Source organism: Cydia pomonella, chromosome 6 (genome assembly GCF_033807575.1).
Source record: "Cydia pomonella isolate Wapato2018A chromosome 6, ilCydPomo1, whole genome shotgun sequence".
NCBI lineage: Eukaryota > Metazoa > Arthropoda > Insecta > Lepidoptera > Tortricidae > Cydia > Cydia pomonella.
This window is the reverse complement of record NC_084708.1, coordinates 11,264,277-11,286,539: the sequence shown is the minus strand read 5'-3', so window position 1 is coordinate 11,286,539 and position 22,263 is coordinate 11,264,277. Positions and strand designations below refer to the sequence as shown.

The following is a 22,263-nucleotide window of genomic DNA, read 5'->3' as shown; positions in this document are numbered from 1 at the left end:
ACCTTACAGAAAATTAACAAATCAAATCTTGTTTTAAAGTAGATATTTATATTTTGTTAGGTATATGAAAACACAAACTTGTTGGCTACAAAGTATGTATTACATTTCTCTGGACAATAATAGCCTTCAGTACAAATTCAAAACTTGACCTGTCGGATTCTAATAATATTATATTGGAATTTTGTGCACGTAGACCCAGGTTTATTGGTCGCGTAATCAGCCTCTATATCCTTTTTATTTCGTAATTGTTCACATTATAATACCTTAACTACTCCATAACAAAATCTATAACAAAGATAACAAAAACTATTTTATTCGACCACAAATAGGCAAATTTAGATCCGCCTGGAGCGCGAGCGGCCTTAAAACAAAACTAGCGGCAGTTCGATGTACATTGCTGCTTTTTGTTTGTTTCTTCGGGATACCATACTTTCGTTTACTTTATTTTACTGTACTAGCATGTCCAGCTTAACAAACTATATTAATTATTATGTGATATTTAAAGTCAACTACTACCAGTCACCAAAACATACCTATGGCGGATAGGTTGTATTGGAAAAAGGTCTAACAAGTGGTATTGGAAAAAGGTGATTTTAGTTACGTCATAAGCTGAGACATAATAACTATTAAATACAAACCAGTCTATAATCTACTCAGTCTACTGAGTGTTATTGTAACACGAGTTAAAAAAACAAAACTAATGTAAGTAAAAAGCAATTGTTATTTAAAGACCTCGATTACAAAACATATTTGTACAGTTTGCCAACTCATGAAACAAATAAGTTACGATATTGTAAATGTCAATGAATAATAATAATAAAAACATTCTTTTTTGTTAATTCCCGCCGGCCTGTTGATCACGCAGGTCGTGTGTCAACAATATGGCGCATTTTGTTGTTCTTTTTTGTTTAGTAATTTCCACGGCGACCGCCACGACACCTGTTGTCAATGGTAAGTGATTTATTTCATTACCTCGTTATTTTACTATTAAATTAATCGAATATTGTATTAAACTAACGTTTAACATTATCATACACAATGCTATACGTAATATATGAATAAATTAGTAACTTCTTTGCTAAATAATACATTACAGTTTTTACTTCTTTCATGATTTAAGTAGTTAAATTTAGTGTTTTCGAAGAGTCGTTGGATATTTGAGTCAGTAATTAAATTGCAGTTTAATAACTCCGAAGATAACCAAAAGTCAGCGTTATATTTTTTGAATAACTTGGTTTGGTACGTGAGAATTGTAGGTGTTGGTCGGTGACTATACCTATTTGTTTAACCGAGCGAAGTGGAGATCTCCGTTTCAGTTTGGCCAAAAATGCTATTGTATGTTTGGCTGTACTCTACACGTTGCATTTCTCAATCAATTCTCGTGAAATCTTGTGAGCAGGTTTGATAATTTTTAAGATTTTTTTTGATTCAGTATTTAGAATTGTATTAAAATTGCGAACTACGGCGGCTTACGAGGTAGCCACAAAAGATGCAAATTCAGAAAAATCTCGGATGCATGACGCTACTTTTTGTACGAGTATAACCACTGATAAAGTTAAGGCACCATTCATTTATTACGTAAGATGCATTAGGGGGGAGGGGGTCGAACATGTATTATATTTTCTTACAAGGGGGGTGGAGAGGGTTTTCATAGTTCTTACGTAAGATCACAAAAATGCGAAAATTTTCAAAGGGTGTAGCAGGATAGCCTAGGAAAAATTGCCCCCAGCGATTTTGGGCCGAAACTGTAATCAAACGATGCCTTTTGGGGAGGTTATACTCTGCACAAAGTTTCATCCCTCTGTTACCCCCTGGGGGTGAAAAAAATCCCGATTAACCCCAAAACTGTTTTAATTATTTTTTCCTAAACTATGAAAGTGACGAATTTCAAATTTCGTACAAATATTAATAAGACTAAAAGCTATGTGCTAAAAAAATATTAACCCCCTAACCATTGAAATTCTTGTAAAAAAAACAAAAATAAAAAAAGAATCAACCTGTATATCAAGTTTGGCTCATGGTACCACACCATTTTTTTTTTTTCAAAAATGAACCAGTTTATATTCTACATGATACAAAAGTTTCATGGACCTACTCCAGAAGGAACATTGCGAAATTAATATGTATTGGCTCTTTGGTGCGTACTATTCATTGAACTCCCACTAAGAGCCTTGCATTATTAATAAACAATGGCTTGCGATCGGACCGCTGCTCGTGCCCGATTTGAAAAAGGTGGGGATAAAGAAGTATGAATCAAACTCATTTGTACATGGATCTCAAGTTTGGCTCATGGTACACACCATTTTTTTTTTTTCAAAAATGTACCAATTTATATTCTATATTATATAAAAGTTTCATGGACCTACTCCAGAAGGAACATTGCGAAATTAAAATAAACGTACTATTTCGTAGCTACTAATCATTATACTCGTATCATGCTTAATACGCAACGTCTCGGACCCGAAAACAAAATAATTTAAAAAAACCGGCCAAGAGCATGTCGGGCCACGCTCAGTGTAGGGTTCCGTAGTTACTCTTCCGTCACAATAAGCTAAACTGGAGCTTAAAGTATAGTAAATTGTTAACCAAGGGATGAAACGGTACCTTTCACGTGAGTTAAACAAATAGGCAAATTTGCATAATCAGTACTAGTATAGTCAAGTTAACGAAAAGTATGGAAGTAAGTCGTGTAGTCGTGCTTTTTTTGGATTCGTTAGATGGCGCAACTAGATTATTTCCCCCGAGTTGCACCGTTTCTATTATGTACGGAAGACCGTTAAATTTTAGGTATAAACTATAAAGTGCCGTAATTTTGGAGTAAATTAAAAGCTATTGGGTTCAAGCTAAGTAGTGTATAGAGTACACCTTGGTGCATAGTATATCTTAATTAAAAAGATGTGCAATGTATGATACCCTAAAAAAATTTTTTTTTTCGATTGCGGCTCGAGGATAAGTCAGTCGGTTGGTGCAATCTCAAGTTAAGCTTTTTAAAGCATTATAAACATTCAGTTAACTTTGCACGCCTGGGCAAATTATGGAACATGTATTTTTAATTATTTTGTACATTGTGCTTCGGGGGAAATTAAGAGAGACGTGAAAATTTTAAAAACGGTACTTATCTAAAGACACTACATTTGCACTAAATAAAAAATAGATTTTTTTTACCGGAAGTTTGTCAAAAAGTAAATAGAATTAATCGCAACGAACTGCAAGCGAAGATGGTTGCCGCACACTGTGCGGGGCGCGCGGGGCGGGGAGATAGCGCAGCGCGCAGCTAGGGTTTGCAATATCCGACAATTTTTCGGATCCGGATACATAGAAATAGGATATCAAGAACGACTGTCAAACTTCAAAAGTGCGACCAAAAATGAAATGCAAGTTTGTGCGTAAATTGTCTATGTGAGATCAAAAATAGTGATGTCATGTTACAACATATTAATAATCTATCGGTGTTTGACCGCTTTATCGACTACTTATTCAAATGTGTTTGATTGTATAAAAAAATGTTATACGAGTAGGTATGAAGTCGCTTCCCTTAGGGTCATATAGGGCCCAAAAGGTGCCTTTGATGAAACCAACACCATATTTTAGTATGTTGTTAAGCATGTTATTTTGACAAAAAAACCATCGGGAGACAGTTTCTAACGTGGTTAAGTCACCAGTTATGACGTCATCAAAATGGCCGGTGCCGTGTTCAGAATATTGCGTATACCACAGAAAGTATATCACATGTAAGCTTGTGTGGGGTGTCATAAAAAGCAAAATTAAATGCGTTACAATATCGTTTATACATTTGGCCTTGTAAGTACCATAGTTTGCGAGAAATTTTAAGTTTTATTTAAATTTTCCCGAAAAAAAATCCGTTTTTTTGTTTTCATCAACTTTACTAGTAACTTTACAGGAAAACATTGTATCAAGATATGAATGCTACATTAGTAAGCTATTAAATTCCATTAAAATTTTGAAAATCGGTTTATAAACAAGCAAATTACACTATTTTTGTTCCATACCGGATGACACCACCAAGAGTCGGATGGCTGTTTTAATACAATTTGCAAGGCAAATGATGTTTAAGTAAAGGTAACTTGCTGAACGATAGTTATAGTAAAGTAATATTTTCGATAAAAGTATTATTATCAAAATTAAGAATACTGAGATCGTTTTATTGTAATTTACTCCGGATCTAGCTAATTAAAGTTACACACTAATTAAACAATTTTATTGTTAAATGTTATATTGTCCCAGAGCATGCACCTTCGCATGCGCAAAGCATAGTGTATTTAAATCCGTGTTTTACTCACCCACACCCTGTACAGCGTTCTTTGCACTTGCAAGACAATAGCTCCTTGCAGCTGAGACTAGCATCAGGAAGGGTTTTCTACAAAGAGGTGTACGCTGGTCCATCATTTTTCTTTCGCCAAGCCTAGTTGCAAGAATCTAGCATTTGTGGGTCGCTATTCAGGTAAATTGGTCCCAATGTGGGTCTGTTAAGCCCTTTTTATATGCTGTAAGAGAGCATCCTGTTGAAGGAATATACTCGATCGCTCTGTTTTTAGGGTTCCGTAGCCAAATGGCAAAAAACGGAACCCTTATAGATTCGTCATGTCTGTCTGTCTGTCCGATTATTTCCAAAACAAGATCCTCCTCGCAGTATTTACATTACCTATTTGTGTCACTACTGGGTGTCACTACTATATGTAGGGTTTGCAATTAGAATATTGTGATATTTTAATTATTCGAATATCCACCAAAATAATTATCCGAATAAACGGATTTAAATAACACAGAAATAACGTTTTTAACTATGTTTTAATACAATGATATTATCCCAACCAATTTTAAATGATTACTTGATTATTATAATAGCTAACATAATGTTATCTCTAAAACCGTACTTAATAAGGAGGGTTTATATCTGGATTAGCTGGTGCATAGTTGGAAATACATCCAATGCCTCACCTCGTGTTCATTCGTCATGAAATACTAACTATGAAAGCAATACTTACTTACTTCACTGGATCAGTGACCCAAAAAGAATCTTGGCCTTTGACACAAGTACAACGTCACTCTGCTCTATTCTGCACCACTCCACGCTAGTTGGATACTCCGAGGGCGTTTTAGGGCTACATCGCTCCTATCTTCTCACAGCCCGATTCTCTCCCGTCCACTCCAAGTGACCAAGTCTGCGAAGTCGTGCGGCTATAATCTCGCTAATTATATTGGGTGCCGCAACTAGCTACTCTAGCTAGAGAAGATGAAAGCGTAGGAAAAATAGGGATTTTTCCTACGCTTTCATCTTCTCTATCTTCATCTCTGATAGGTCCCAGAATATTCCGCCAGAATTTCGTCTTCTTAACTAAGAACTTGTTCTTTTTTTTCTGATTCAGAGTCCAAGTGTAATACTTACCGATGCCATTCATCAAAATCTAATTATTGTCTTATAGACTTGAATCATGGACAGTCTACTGATCAGCTTGGATACTAGAACTCGGTGAAGCGCTGCTGAGCATCTTAGGGCATTTTGGATTCGAACATCTATCTCCTCTTCCCGATTACTTTAGGTAGGTCTTTTCTTTTCGATCTGCGGTGGCAGCATGGTTCTATTTTTATCACTTGTCACTATGCCCTTCATGACAAATGATAAAGAGCCGACCATCTTAGCCCTATTCATTTGGAGATATTCTAGTGGTTGATTATCAGACCAATTTTCTCTCCTTCCTACTCTACTATCCTAGCCTTGGCCTCCAGGTCGCTTTTGTTTTGAGCCTATAGCCCCAAGTCATCAGGATATCCAATGATCTAATGTTTGCATTAAGCAACATTCGCATTCATTGTATAAAGTTACTGCGTGACATGATGTACTTATCAAAATTGATGTGCTGTTAGTATTTGAATTGCTTAAATATATGAAAATACTATATTTAAATGACAAAATTATTCATAAATTTCATTAGAAAATTGTTTCGGTTATAGGTCAATAACCATATTTAACGGATCCGTAATATCCGGATCTTATGACCCGCTAGATCCGGATCTTATAGTTGACGGATATCCGGATATTTCGGATATCCGGATCTCAAACCCTACGCGCAGCGATTGTTCCGAGACAGTTTGTTTGACACTTTTGACGGGCAACGAGCACAAATCTTTCTTCTGGCATTAAAACGGAACTATTGTTTTAAACAATCATTGAGTGAACTAAGTAGCCTAACGTTTTTCGTAAGTATATGGAAAAACGCGATTTTTCGAATTTAACAAACATTGAGCGTACCTGTATTTAATTTGTTGACTGTCTGTCTGCATACTCAGAAACCTTTTACGAGAGGTATGGGCATTGTGAATGTCATCGCGCTCTGTGTGGTAGGGCACAGCACAGCGGATGTCAATCCAGATCTAGAGCAGAGCCCAACTGGGGAAGTACCTCCACCTTACAGAAAATCGCAGCCAAATAACACTAGACCCTACTCATAGTGTTGTGTTCCTGCCGGGGAGTAAGGTTACCAGAGCTCAACGAGGGGCGGGAGGGGGTTAGGGTCGGCAACGCGCATGTAACTCCTCTGGAGTTGCAGGCGTACATAGGCTACGGATACTGCTTACCATCAGGCGGGCCGTATGCTTGTTTGCCACCGACGTAGTATAAAAGAAAAAAAAAAATCATACTATTTTTGCAGTAGGTACATGCCACTACTCGTGCCTCAAGAGCCGTGCTTCGTCGGTGCATCTACGCGCGTTCCTTCTCTTGCCACTAATCACGCGCTTGTCGCTTCTGTGTATTTATTGCTCTACGTTTTTGGTACTTGATTACAAAACTGCATGTTCCGTATAAAAATGCCAATTTTTTATGGGGTGCGAATGTAAACAAAATCAAATGAATATGATTGCATCAATTTCCAATAGTATTAAAATTTCCCCCGAAGTACAACGACAGTAAAACATGAAAAACTACTTTCCGGGTGTCGCACCCTGGTGCGAATTTGACATTGGATTTAGATATTTTTTCTAATTATTTACTCAATTTGCACCGAGTACATTACTTTCCCCAGACCCGCAATGGCCAAAATAGATTTTATTGTATGTTGTTTTTTTTTTTACCTGTTCCGTAGCTTAAATTAACATAAATAACACGTGCGAATTTAGATATAAGTGTTGTAAAACGTACGCCAAATTGCACCGAGTACACCTTTTTTCTCTTCTTAGTTATAACCATTACATTATTTTCAGCCGATTTCACCCCTTTCCGGGGGGGTGAATTTAGTAACAATTGTATAAAGTTCGATTTTTAGCCCATACAAAACAATCCGTAGTGATTTTATTAGTCCTTAGAATTAGTTCCTGACTTTAGTGAAATTTGAGTTAATTTGACCGTACTATACCTACTAATTAAAGTATGTCTTTTTACTATGAAGGGGAAACTTTTTGCGATAACTCATAAACAGCTAAACTGATCATGTCCGCTATAGTTTTCATTTAATGTCTTTCTTAAGCTCTACTTCCACGATTTTTTAAATTTTTTTTGGACCTATGGTTCAAAAGTTAGAGGGGGGGGGGGGACACATTTTTTTTTTCTTTTGGAGCGATTATCTCCGAATATATTCACTTAAACAAAAAATGTTTGTTGAAGACCCCTATTAGTTTTGAAATACCTTTCCAACGATACCCCACACTGTAGGAATGAAGCAAAAAACAAAAATTCACCCCCACTTTACGTGTAGGGGAGGTACCCTAAAAAAATTAAATTTTTAGATTTTATTGTACGACTTTGTCGGCTTTATTGGTTTATATATCCATGCCAAATTTCAGCATTCTAGCACTAACGATCACGGAGCAAAGCCTCGGACAGACAGACAGACAGGCAGGCGGACATGGCGAAACTATAAGGGTTCCTAGTTGACTACGGAACCCTAAAAATGTTTTTATAAATACAAATGAGTTTGATACATACTTCTTTATCCCCACCTTTTTCAAATCGGGCACGAGCAGCGCCAGCGGTCCGATCGCAAGCCATTGTTTATTAATAATGCAAGGCTCTTAGTGGGAGTTAAATGAATAGTACGCACCGAAGAGCCAATACATATTAATTTCGCAATGTTCCTTCTGGAGTAGGTCCATGAAACTTTTGTATCATGTAGAATATAAACTGGTTCATTTTTGAAAAAAAAAAATGGTGTGGTACCATGAGCCAAACTTGATATACAGGTTGATTCTTTTTTTATTTTTGTTTTTTTTTACAAGAATTTCAATGGTTAGGGGGTTAATATTTTTTTAGCACATAGCTTTTAGGCTTATTAATATTTGTACGAAATTTGAAATTCGTCACTTTCATAGTTTAGGAAAAAATAATTAAAACAGTTTTGGGGTTAATCGGGTGTTTTTCACCCCCAGGGGGTAACAGAGGGATGAAACTTTGTGCAGAGTATAACCTCCCCAAAAGGCATCGTTTGATTACAGTTTCGGCCCAAAATCGCTGGGGGCAATTTTTCCTAGGCTATCCTGCTACACCCTTTATATTAATTTATGACGTTTAAAATAATACTTCCCACTTTATGCTATCAAACACGGCAGTGTTTGCCGAAACGTTAATGCAATTGACCATTAATCATTACAAATTGAACCGTAAACTGTTACAGTCCGTTACGGTTGACGGTTCAATTTGTAATGTTAACGGTCAATTACAATTAACGTTCGGCCAACATTGAAACACGGTACTGAGTTAGCTTAGACGGGCTCCAGTACCTTTGTAGGACCAAATAAACGTTCCAAAAATGATTTTTTAAATTAAAATAACCAGACAAACGAAACTTATTACTTTTTAACCGACTGCCAAAGGGAGGAGGGTAATGTTTGTATGTAGGTATGTATGTATGTACGTCTGTTTATTTGTGGCCTCCTGTAGCCTAAACGCCTTGATGGATTTTGATGTATAAGGTATCGTTAGATTCGTCTTGATCACGGGAGTGTCATAGGATGTTTTTTGGGGGTAACTAAAAAGTTATAAATAAATAAAATATTTTTTATAAAAAAACAAAAACCCGACTGCACACTAAAAAAGAGGAAAACAAGCCCCACAAGAATATTGTTGTTGATGGTAAGTATCGCAAGCGGGGACCAACAACCAAAATGACTATAAGTAACCCTCTGTTGGTCCCCGCCTGCGATACTTACCATCAACAACTATATTCTTGTGGGGCTTGTTTTCCTCTTTTTTAGTGTGCAGTCGGGTTTCTTGTTTTTTTATAATATTTTTTTTTTGCTTTATTTTCTTACGTAATATAGGGGGGAGAGGAAAGGTCTATTCGTATTTTTTCTTACATAGGGGTGGAGTTCGTTAAGTTAGCTGTCATACTCGTCGGAATACACCAAACCATGTTAACAAAGTACAAAGTACACATTATAAATATGTTCTATGTATAATTATGTATATGTATGTATGTACTTAACAGAAACCGATGACAGCATAATTCCTACTGCCCCTGCGACGAGTGTCCCTCGAAGATGCCCGCCAAATGAGGAGCTCAAGCTAAGAGGATCCTGCCCCCCGGATTCTTGTGACATGCTATATATGTCCGTTCTGTGCATCGCAAACCAAACTAAAGAACTTTTGTGCACTTGCAAACCAGGCTATCTGAGAAGAAACACTACCTGTGTTCCTGAAGACCGGTGTCTTCCACGTGAGTCAAGAATTTGTCTTTTAAATAATCAATTATGATATGCATAATTTTCTAATAACAGGAATTCCTTTTTGACTACGGAACCCTTATAGAAAGTAATGAACAATTGCATTAAAAATATTTAACTATAATGAATTCGTAATGATTTTAAAGGTACAAATATATTATTCTAATCAAGTTAATGCTACGACCTCGACCAGCAGGTAGGTATCTAAGGTATCATCAAAATAAGGAAAACGTGGGGATTAACCTCCGCACGCTCGTGTATGTCCAAGTCTAAATCAAATAATGATAGTTATCTACATTTTGGCAATTAAGGTTTTAAGTAAGTGAATATAATTACAATCAAACCTTTATTACGTAATTAAAGCATGTTTTGCGCGAGCCATTGATGTAGTTTACCTTATAACTATTGTTCCTTGATTAGGTTTAGTATATTTTTGGAAGGTGTACATTTAATATATTTTACAGAATCAAATTGTCTAAAACATCCGCTTTGTCTAATAAAGAAATAAATATTTACTTTATTCCTAGCCACTGAATCACTATCATGAAGGTTGTCTGGAAGAGATCGCTTTTTAGCGATAAGTCCGCCTGTTGTTATGTCCTTTCTTTATTTGTAACATATATTTTTCTTTGTAGGCTTGTGTTGTGGGTACTTAGACAACGATATATAATATATAAATACTTCAATACATAGAAAACACCCATGACTCAGGAACAAATATCCGTGCTCATGACCAGCATTTGAACCCGGGACCATCGGCTTCATAGGATCATATTACCCTGTCACTACCCACTAAGCGAGACCGGTCGTCTAAAAAAATGTTAATACCAACAACCTGAAAAAAATGGGCAGGAGGGAATCTCGAGCGAAATTTCGACATTCAATCTTGTCCGTAGGAAATCTAGCTTGGTCGAGATCTCGATTAATATTTTCGAGATCTCGAACGTGATAGAAAGATTGACTCTTGTGGATTACTTTGTTTTCGTGTATGTCTTTGTAATGTTTTTTTAGTTGAGTTAAGATTCATGGTAATCAAGTAGTGCCACTGTGTGCGGCCAGATTTAACTGATGATAAGTGTTTTGCCTACCCACAATTATTGTATATATAACAGCAAGTCAAGTACCCTAAATAGGTATCTAGTATGAGTGTTCGTAGGGATTTTTGATAAAAATAACTAATTTTTCATTACTATGTCAAATCTCGATCTCGAATGTCTGGTGAACGAGATTTGAAAAGTCTGGTAATCGAAATCTCGAAACACCCAATCTCGATAAAGAATATTCGTCAATCTTAAATCCAGATTCCCTAAATCTGTTTTGTTTTGGACAGCCGAATGCGCCCATGACCCCAACGCTATAAGAGGATGTGGCAATAGATGCGGAAAAACATGCGCAGATTACAATACAACCCAAGTGTGCAAAAACAATGTATGCCATGTTAACGGATGCGACTGTAGAGATGGATTTGTTTATGATCAAAACACAAAGAAATGTGTTAAACCCGAACAGTGCAGTAAGAGAATTCATATAAGTAGTTATTATATTTCTAAGTTGAATCCACATTAGCATTTTATTCGTAAAAATATTCTGAATTTCGCATCGTTGTCAGCTTTACAAGTCGTTACAAATATAAATTTATTTTTTCTTCACAGCCAAGCAATGCAAGGGATCGTATGAAATATACATTGACTGTCCAGCCGGCCAATGTAAAGCCAAAACTTGTGATGACCTTGTGAATCCTCCTGGTTGTCCAAGAATAAAACCTCCGTGCCCAGGGGGCTGTGTTTGTAAACATGGTTATTTAAGAGACAAGAGTGGAAATTGTATACCGAAGGAACAGTGTCGTAAGTCACAATTTACTTACATACAATATCTAAGTATTTTAACCCTCTAATAGACCAGATTAATAAAATCCACAATTAAATTAAAGTCGCATTGCCACTTATTCATAGTCCTAAAAATTCTGCATAAGAAATCATACAAACATTTTTGTTACACACATAGAATATAGCCAATAAAAGGTAAAAACCAAAAGCAGTGCCGCATCATATTTAACTTTAGACACTTCTGTATTTTTGTCTCAATGCGGCATTAGGTATCAGCGTTTTAGTAAAATAATATAATTTTATATTTATTTTCATTTCTCATGCTCTCAAAGTGGGTCGTTGTTGTTCTAAAAAGTGGGCAGAAAATGATACGTTTCTGCTCTAGAGTAGTTTCCTTACTTTTTAAGTAGGTTTTTTCTTGTTTTTACGATAAGCATTCAAAATTTTGGTTTTAAATGGATTTGTTGTACAATTTCAATTCTGATAATTTACTCTCCATTCCATAAATAACGATATTTTACCTAAATTATTAATTTAAAGTACCCGCAAAAAAATACTACTTAAGTTCGGCAATTCGAATTGCATTTTTATGTGAAAATTATGGGGAAGAAAAGAAACCTATCACTATTTAGCAGAGATCTATAGCACAGTTAAACTAAGAAAGTGTATACTAGAAATTTATTCAGTGTTTACATGAGAACTGTTATTGACCGACTGACATACATAAAAGTAAACAAACAATTCATAGAACCGTTGCTACACAAATACAAATTTGACAGGGTTCCGTCTACTGCCAGTACTGTGGCCCCTTAAAATAGGCGTAACCAGATTCTATAAATATCACATTAACATAATATTTCAATAGAAATAATATAAAATATCTAAATGATTTCATGTTGTTATAATTTATTTTGCCTGAATTTATTCGTGTGGTGAGCATGGATATTTGTTCCTGAGTCATGGGTGTTTTCTATGTATTTAAGTATTTATAAATATTTATATATTATATATAGCGTTGTCTAAGTACCCTCAACACAAGCCTTATTGAGCTTACTGTGGGACTTAGTCAATTTGTGTAATAATGTCCTATAATATATATTTATTTATTTATTTTATTTTATTTTCACTTCTCATGCTCTCAAAGTGGGTCGTTGTTGTTCTAAAAAGTGTGCAGAAAATGATACGTTTCTGCTCTAGAGTAGTTTCCTTACTTTCTAAGTAGGTTTTTTCTTGTTTTTACGATAAGCATTCAAAATTTTGGTTTTAAATGGATTTGTTGTACAATTTCAATTCTGATAATTTACTCTCCATTCCATAAATAACGATATTTTTACCTAAATTATATTATATCGTCTATAACTTTATATATATTTTAGCTTGTCTGCAATGTAAGAAGAAAAACGAACGCTGGTCAAACTGCGTGATCGGAGAATGCGTTCCAAGGACTTGCGAAGACGTTGGGTATCCAGTAAGCTGCCCAGACATTATAGGCCCCTGCGCTGGCGGCTGTACTTGCATTGAAGGCTTCGTAAGAAACTGTACCGGAGATTGCATAGACATGAAGAATTGTCGTGAGTATTTCAGATATTCGGCAGGTTGAGGCATATTATGTAATCTGATATGATAAGTTTCGATAGAGCACCTAGTCACGGAACTCAAGAGGGAATATACGACGACGTACTCGTCCATACAAATAGAGAAAATGTGTTTACACTTCTAAATATTTTCCAGTCTTCGTAATTTTTTTGTATGCTAATGACACATCTGGGGGCACGGTACCATGACGGTACCCGCCAAGACGACTATATTATGCTGAAGCGATCGACATCATAATCAAAGTGATTTGTTAAGATTTAGTTAGTGAAAACCGTTTTCTCCCGAAATGGAATTTCATAGAAGTAAGTACCGTTATTTCGTTAGGATTGCAAAGCTATTTTCCCCTCTTAAAAATGGTGTCAAAGTGTGGAGCTGGATAATTATATTTTTAACACGCTGATATGAAACACTCCTTTTGTTCCAAACAGTTTGATCACGCTAGTACTTAATATTATGGTAGAACATAAAATAAATGTCTAAAATACATATATTTGAGGATGATTTCATCAAAGAGATAAACTCATATTTTAACACTCATACTTTTTTTAGTACGTAGGTACGTAACTCCTTTTCGCAAATAGTAAAACGTGATTCATCATCACCTGTTCTACTTAGGTACTCTATCTATAAGGACACGAAATATATTTAAACCGTTTTACTTATTTTGTAGCAAGTTGTGGAGGAGATCCTAATGCAGTAAGTGGTTGCGGTAACACATGTGGTAATACGTGCGCGAGACTGTATACGAACAATTCCGACTTGATCTGTCCCGAATATTGCGAGTACAATGGCTGCGACTGCAAACCCGGATACCGTCTTCTAACAAATAACACAGAGTCTAAAAAATGTGTTCCGGAGAAGGAATGTCCTAAGCGTAAGTTGCTTTAAGCATTTGGATAAAGCAAATAAAATTATCGTATACCACCGCCCACATTTTTTACAAAAAATAATTATAGATATCTTGGGCTAAGCGAGCGTGCCCCGACTCTGTCACCCATTTGAGAGTTCCTATACGATCCATCGTATTTGTCAGGCAAATGTAAAACCTTAAAGATCTTTGGCAAACCTCTAGTTGAATAATTGGTTCGACATTTTTATAGCTGCATGTGGAGTGAACGAACAGTACTACTGCGGTACTTCATGCCCCGAAGCCAGCTGTGTCAACCCCACGCCTCCAACGTGCGTCAACAAGAAATGCAAATTGGGTTGCTTCTGCAAAAAAGGATTCGTCAGAGATTCCAACAACATATGTGTGCCGGTCAACAAGTGTAGTATGTTTTTCTCATTCCTCATGCACTGAAAGTGGGTCGTTATTGGTCTAAAAAGTGCGCAGAAAATAATATGTTTCTACTGTAAAGCAATGTACTTTCTAAGAAGGTTGCTTTTTTTTACGATAAGCAATTAAATTTTTGTTTTAAATGGATTTGTTGTCCAATTTCCATTCTGATAATTAACTCCCCATTCCAAAGACGATATTATTTTTACCTAAATTGTTAATTAAAAGTACCCTCAAGAAATACTAACTGAAGTTTATACTTAGCCAAGTTTTTTAATGCATATATATTTACTTTCCTCGTATTCGAAATGAAAAGTAGAGTGTTTAACTCGAGTGAAAGGCACCATTTCAGTCACGGACTATTGGCGCTCTCACTGCATTCGAGCGCCAAACTACCTCGACAGAAATGGGTGCCTATGAAAGGCCTTTCATCCCTTGGTTAACAATCTGCTATTTAAATTCACTTGGTAACTGTAATAAGTTAAACATTAAGTATTTTAATTTAATACTCTATATTATGTTTAAAACTACGTAATAAATCAGCAGATGTGTGTCCTGCTTGTAAGACACCTCCATACTAAACTACTAAAATATCTTAATCTTTAAGAATTACATGTGTCTTCCTCAGCCAAATGTAAAGGACCCCATGAAAGACTCATAAGTTGTCCAGCCGGTCAATGTATCCCAAAAACATGTAAGGACCTAATAATTCCACCTGGCTGTCCGAGAGTATTGCCTCCTTGCCCAGATGGCTGTATTTGCGAAGAAGGTTACCTACGAGATGCAAATGGAAAATGTATTAAGAAGTCACTGTGTCGTAAGTTTTGTCTTATTACATTAATATTGACCGGAAATGTGCGTCATAAAAAAGAACGACGAACCTTTAAATATTAATCATTATTAGTTTTACAAGGCAGCAAAGTTGTTGTTTCGCTTGTGCTAATATTGATACCCGAGCAAGTGAAAGATTCCAAAATTGAACCACGTAGCGAGTTGTTCGAAAAGTAGGATGAGCGTTGTGAGGGTTTCAAGGCACGAGGGTTAAACAAACTTTGCCTCCGAGTGAAACAAAAAATTTTTCACCACAACAACGCGAGGAAAATACTAACTATGAAATACCAAAGAAATCAAACCAATCCAAATGAAGTTATTAAAAAACGTATTATTCAAAATCGACATATGCACGGAAAGTGCTCATTCCCGCACACGTGCGGGAAAGTAGCACCACATGTACTGTAAAAGAACTTTTATTAATGTTATTTTTGTATCGGATATTTGCTATCATTGGAACAACTAGTTTGTTCCCTCTCTTCTAGGAGTGTCCAGCACAGGAATATAATAATGATGATTGTAATATTATTACAGCCAAAGCTTCTTGCAAAGCTAATGAAACCTACGTATTGTGTGCTGTCAAGTGTCCCGATAAGTACTGCCCGAAAATCGATGGACCCCAGCCTGTATGCGACCCGCCCAAACCCTGCCCTCCAGGATGCATATGCAAGGTCAATTATAGATATGACCAATCTGGAAAATGCATACTTGCTTCTGAATGCCGTGAGAACTTTTTTTTTGTTGTCGTTTATGCCACTTGTATGAAATCATGTTGCTAAGCTTATACCAATGAATAATGCAAAAATAACACGCATAATAAATAAATAGAATACCACCGCAGAATAAATAATAGTACTACCGTACAGAAATTACACTTCCTACAAAACCGAAGTTTGACAGCAATTCGGAGACGAATCAGGCTGTCCCTTTATAATGTATGATTCCTTTTGGCTATTTAGGGTTATCAAAATTCAAGTAATTATCTTATCTGTAATCGAGCACGCATAGGGACGTCAAGTTGTGCCAACCTAATAAATTGCTCGGAGCAATGCTGAGCCGAACGGAACCGAGAATGCCCGAAAGTAGGAGTGTCGTCCCACTGCCTATACTTAAGAGGGAAAGTTAAGCCGGGAAATAAGAAAGGAACAAAAGATTAGGCTCCCCGCTCGAAACTTGCGACGGAAGATTTCGCAATCGCGCGGGTTTAAACGTTTTTCGTAAATATTTCTGAGACTATTTAAAATTTTGCCGTTCTACTCCCTCGGCTATATCATTATTTATTTACGAGTATACTGCTATAGTTTGTAGGGTAACGATATACAATATTGAAAATAAATGAAAATTAGACATGTTTTCATTTTTAGGAACAAATTATTTTTGCTCATCTGACAAATTAATTCCCTGGCTTTCAAGCCCTGTATCACCAACTTTGCAGGCAGTCACTATTACTACATTACCAACCAGGTAATTGGCCGTTGAATAACAAATAAATAGATAAATTATTATTTCTTTTTTTAACAGCACCATTAAAATGTAAGGATCCTAACGCAATATGGGATTCATGCCCTTCAGCCTGCTTGAATGAGCAATGCGAAGCCACTAACTCTCCGCCCGTGACGTGCAACACATTGCTTCTAAATTGCAACCCTCGATGTGTATGTAAGCCCGGGTATTTTAAACACCCGGAAACCGGATTATGCGTGCCAGCTAAAGAATGTCGTAAGTATTCAACCTAGCTTACAATATTCATTACTGTAAAGTAAATAATTATTGATTTTAATGGAGATCGTCAAGGTGACAACTAAAACTTATTATTCCTATCACAAATTCAGACCCATAGTGAACCGTATTAATTAATAACAAAATAAAGCAGATTTTTGTTTAGGTAATGAATTATTTTATCTCAGCAGCTCGAACAAGCCTACTTTAGTCACTCCAGAAAGTGTGGAAAGTGCGACTTTCCTCACTCCAAGGAGTGAGACAAAGTAGCTTTTTAATTTAGTGAAGGCTATGAATACAGGAATAAAAACTTTACTTGATGTTGAATTGTTTTAACCTTTAATATGTTCTCACTACTGAGGTGAAAAGTTGTATGTGTCACACAAGAGCAAAGTTATTTTACATCTCGTATTTTTGAGTCCCTCGCTACGCTCAAGATTCTAACTTTCGCTTACTCGGGACTCAAAATCAACACTCGCAAGAAGAACTAACTTTCCTCTCTTGCAGCAGAAATAAATGGCGCTGGGCTGCGCTGTTTTGTGATCACTGGATTGGCAACCGTCAACTTTTGACAACCAGAGTTACCGCTAAATTTGCCGAACTGCTCAGCGCCATTTACATCAGCTGTCAAATTTGAAACAATATTTTTTTACAAACATGCTGATTTTAATAACGCCACTGCAAGTTATCTACCAAAACTCACTAGTTAGAAACTAGTTGGCAACAATTAATGAAAAAAAATCAACCTTGTTTTGACCATAGAGTAAAGATTATTAGTCCAAGGTTTTGACTAGTAAAGATAAACATTCGTGACGATCACCAAACATGTACAGACAATAACAGCAAGAAAATAACAGATCAAAAAGTGTGTATCACGAAATGAACCCAACTCAGCATTACACGGCATAGTACGGTTTACAATGGCTCTGAACTTGTGATGGTAGTAAGTGAGTTTTGGTTGTCACCTGTCAATATACCTATGGTATTTAAAATACCCAAACATACATTTTTAATTCCATAATAGATTATTTACTTAGCATATTATTGACGCCTGGCTGACGTGTTAGAATAAGAAAAAAAAGTTGATTAGGTATTTTTTTTTTTTAAATATTTGCAGTATTTTTTTTTATAAATGCAAATATATGTCAGTACACTTTATTAATACAAGATGTTTATTGCAGCGGGCGTGTGTAAAGACCCCAACGCCTCCTGGAAAAATTGCCGTGACCCCTGCCCAGGCACTTGCCAAAACACTAAACCAATATGCTTGAACAAAGCTTGTAGCCCTGGATGTCAGTGCAATGAAGGCTACGTTTTATCTAAACTAGGGAAAGGTGGGAAATGCGTTAAAATTGAAACCTGCGCAGGTAAGGAAGCCTATTTAAATTATATAAATTAGGTTTATGATGTTTGATGTCTATAGCATATGATTTTTTTTACGTCCGTACTGTTTTTCACTGTATTCGAATTGTCTCTAAATGAAATATACCATCAGTTCGGCACTGACATAAACGCTATCGAGGACGTAACATACTATCTATGCATCTCGCTCGTACTCGCATAGATAGCGTATATGTCAGTTTTGAAGTACAGTCAGGAAGTTTTTTTTTATGTTAACTTTCCCTGAGTCAACACAAAACGTTTAACTGAAATATGTACCTATTACCTATTATTGGTTATGTATTTTATACTTAACCATTAATTCTGATTAGTAAAGAAAAATAAGAATATTGTTTTCACATAAAATGTAATTTTTGGACTCCAATTTTAGATTACGCCCACTGTCCCGCCAATCAAACCTTTGTACATTGCACATTTAAATGTCCCCAAGTAATGTGTCCTAAGTCAGACCAAACGATTTTGTGCAAACCACCGCGAGACTGCCCTGGAGGGTGTGGATGCAAGCCCTACTATAGGTATGACGCCAATGGAAACTGCATCAAGGCGGCTGATTGTCGTAAGTTACCTACTCATAATTTGTCAATATCATCAAATCAAATCATTTTATTACTTAAAAACTTTATGTGCAGATTTCAATGAAAACTTGTTTGTTTGCAATAAGGCATTCTAGGTATAATTATGCAATCAATACTTTAAATTTATTTTTATGATAAATTATACAAGCAAATTCGAGTTTTAGTTATTAAATCTTATATTCTAATATGATACTGATCTGTCAGTGTCAAAAGTGACGTTTTTAGATTCGAGTTTTAGTAGATCTCATTGCAATATGATACTGATCTGATATTGATTTGTTAGTGTCAAAAGTGACGTTTTTGATTGAATGTTGACATAATGCGCCTCAAATTAGCCTTAAATATCTTGTAAACAACATGCAAAAATATTAAAGCAAAGTAAATAGTAGTAAATAGTCAAGTATGCTCTGGTTTTTTCTACCGAAATTGGATAATATATACATAGATAATTGTAAATATATATATATACACACACTTACCTGTACCTATTCGAGTTACCGTATATCCAACAAGAAGATCTCTGCCTGGCTTATGGTAAAGCATCAGCAACACACTGTTTTTGACGATTAATATATGTGTAAGTATAAACTTATTTAAATTATTTTATTATTTCAGCTCCAGTCGAATGCACCAGAACACACGAGGCGTGGACATGCAAACATATAGGTGACTGGGAGAATTGCGATGAGAGATACAACTCTCCTCCGTTTTGGCCAGGCGACCCTGATGATTGCGAGCCGAAGTGTGCGTGCGAAAAAGGGTATTGGAGAAACCCTCAGACGAATAAATGTGTTACAGAAAATGAATGCCGTAAGTGAATGGTTACATTCTATTTGAAAACAAAATAGGTACCTAGGTATAATAGGTATTGTACCTAAATGAAACTTATAAATAAGCGAGTCAAAGTTTTCCTTAAAGAAATGATATAACGATAGATGATGATAAAACGACAAATAATAGTATGACAAATAACTATAGATTTAGATAGATAGAGATAACTTTGTGAGATCTGAAGATTTTATGCCTTTTATTAGTATAATTCTAAAATAGTCAATAATTTGTTTCAGCTCCAATTACTGAATAAAAAGACACGCAGAAGAACGACGAGTAATTATATCCTAAATTCTAGTTGTTTTCCTAAACTACAAATAATTATGTGTATCTATTTTATATGTAGTTTCATTTTTTGTATTGTATAGTTGACGTCAAAGATATGTTTACACTTGTGCACCTTCCTCCTTTGTAATACGGCAAAAATTATGAACATATCTTTGACGTCGACTGTACACATCTCCCAAGTAGGTAACGTGTCTACACGTTATCATGTAAATGTATTTATGTTTTTATATTATAAATTATTATGTTAAGATGCGTGTTGTTTTTTGAATCCCTGTTTATGCCCATAGTCGGAAATTATTTAAACTAATGAACGCGCCTATAATGAGATGAGAATACCCACAGGAGACAGGAACCAGTGCGGCTACCACCAGTTCGGCACTAACATAAACGCTATCTAGAACGTAATTTACTTTCTATACATCTCGCTCACACTTATATGCGAGTACATATATGTCAGTTTTGACACTGTCAGTGACTCATGGTACGGGTATAGAAGCCCGTTTAAATTTACGAATTATTGACTGGTAAACCAATTTGGAAATCAAAATGTCTATTAGAGGTCCCTCCTACGCGCCTACACTTTTCAAATTTGACAAGTTGGTTTACCAGATTGAAACTAGAAATTAAGAATAGATAGGTATCATCCCTTAGGGTTGTTTCCATCTACAAATCTTAGGGCAGAATAGTATCCCAATAAATTCTTCACTAGGTACCTTTAGTGGACCTCTAATGAGCACATTTTTGTAAATATTAAATTTAAAATAGACCAAATTACGTGTCGGCGGCAGATCGTAAAAACTGGCAGATCGAGATATTCCTAGGCATATCATGAAAAGCCGCCATTTCATTATCTGATTAGCCACCAGCCATATCGTTCAAACCTCAACCTCACGTTTGTCGATTTGCCTGGCGACGTTTAGCACTAGTCTAATTTATTACCACTCGTTGCGAATTTCCTACTTTCCGGACTTGTATCATAAAATAATGTGACTTCAGAATCAGTCATCTATCAATGCAGCTTGCATTAAATTTAACTAAAAAAGAATAAGACTTACTCTTATTGGCTGAACTGAACCTTATAAAAATAACCTTACAAATAAATTGACAAACAAAACAGACATTACGATAATGTTCCCGAAAGCACCATTTTAATAGGATTTTGGGAAACACATCTTACCAAAACACCATTTTCACAAAAAAATACGTACCTACCTATACGACTCGAAAAAGGTACAATCTGGCAACACTGGCGGACGCAGCGCCACCAGTGGCAAAAAATCCAATTATTTTACGATGCTCCCGGTATGAACCTAGGAATATCGACGAATACATTAATTGCTCTTATAGATCTGATGCCTCTTTTATAAGGCAAATCGTGATATGACTGGGTTAATCTTAGTCAAATCATGAAATGGCGGCGGTTCATGACATGGCTAGGAATATCTCGATCTGCTCAATTATACGACCTGCCACCGACATACATAAAAACATACGTTGAAGACTATTATTATTTTAATCCAAGTGTTTATCTGACCTAATCTAGGTCATAGAGAATATAACTCCGGTTACGTACCTCTTTGACGATGTTGATTTATGCAACTGGTACAAAACAATAGTCAACTCTATATAGTAACAAAAAAAAAACAAATATGTCAGTTTTTTTATAATTTTTATAGCTAAATCCGACAAAAATACAAAAAATTCAATAAAAAATTCAAATTATTATAAAAATTGGAAAATACAATTGAGAAACATTAAAAAGCATCCCGGTTAGTACTTGTTAATGAAAGTAAGTACATAACATATATTAACTTGATAAGATTATTTCAATTTTTTTTCTTTTGTAGTTTTGCAAGTATTTGCCGAATTCGTCTGAGATTCTGCCTAATGTCTGTGTTACCCCGAGGTTACGAATGCTGCCGGCCATGTCCTAGGTATTTGTTTATTTTTATTTTTGTATCTCCTTAGATTTCACGGGCCTATAAATCCCGGACTTTTGATAGGCTTGCGTGGGGATATAGATCCAACACGTAGAGAGCTTTAATGTCATGTATAACACCTGCTGGAACCCATTTACAGGCGCAACAATAGATACCCATGAACCGGTAGCAGCATTGGGACTATTGTAGAAAAAGTGAACAGTGAAACGGTCTATAGATTGAAGTTTGGGTGGACAATGAGACTGGGTTATTGCAAAAACATCCGAAAACCTACCATAACAATGTTTTCACTAGTTATCGAAGCA

General features: G+C 35.8%; 1 protein-coding gene across 3 annotated transcripts; it reads left to right on the top strand.

Annotated features, from left to right (window-relative positions):
- Window positions 1–23: 23 nt before the first annotated feature.
- On the top strand, window positions 24–20,266 carry LOC133518936 (zonadhesin-like). Of its 3 annotated transcripts, XM_061852732.1 has the most exons (14): window positions 24–951; window positions 9,441–9,668; window positions 11,006–11,188; window positions 11,328–11,519; window positions 12,878–13,072; window positions 13,768–13,971; window positions 14,198–14,368; window positions 15,002–15,190; window positions 15,739–15,927; window positions 16,726–16,923; window positions 18,105–18,290; window positions 18,695–18,880; window positions 19,515–19,709; window positions 19,967–20,266. In XM_061852732.1, exons 1-14 carry the CDS (start codon window positions 882–884, stop codon window positions 19,981–19,983), a joined length of 2,403 nt encoding a protein of 800 aa, XP_061708716.1. In that variant the 5' UTR covers window positions 24–881; the 3' UTR covers window positions 19,984–20,266. The 3 variants fall into 3 exon arrangements, with proteins under 3 accessions (XP_061708716.1, XP_061708717.1, XP_061708718.1); XM_061852733.1 differs by lacking the exon at window positions 14,198–14,368; XM_061852734.1 differs by lacking the exons at window positions 11,006–11,188; window positions 11,328–11,519.
- Window positions 20,267–22,263: the final 1,997 nt, after the last annotated feature.

What these genes read in the sequence shown, in the direction of transcription:
- LOC133518936 (XM_061852732.1), top strand. Translation starts at nt 882, where the DNA reads ATGGCGCATTTTGTTGTTCTTTTTTGTTTAGTAATTTCCACGGCGACC. An exon ending in GGAGAAGGAATGTCCTAAGC is followed by an intron (nt 13,972 to 14,197) that starts GTAAGTTGCTTT and finishes ACATTTTTATAG; the next exon opens with CTGCATGTGGAGTGAACGAA. An exon ending in CATCAAGGCGGCTGATTGTC is followed by an intron (nt 18,881 to 19,514) that starts GTAAGTTACCTA and finishes TTATTATTTCAG; the next exon opens with CTCCAGTCGAATGCACCAGA.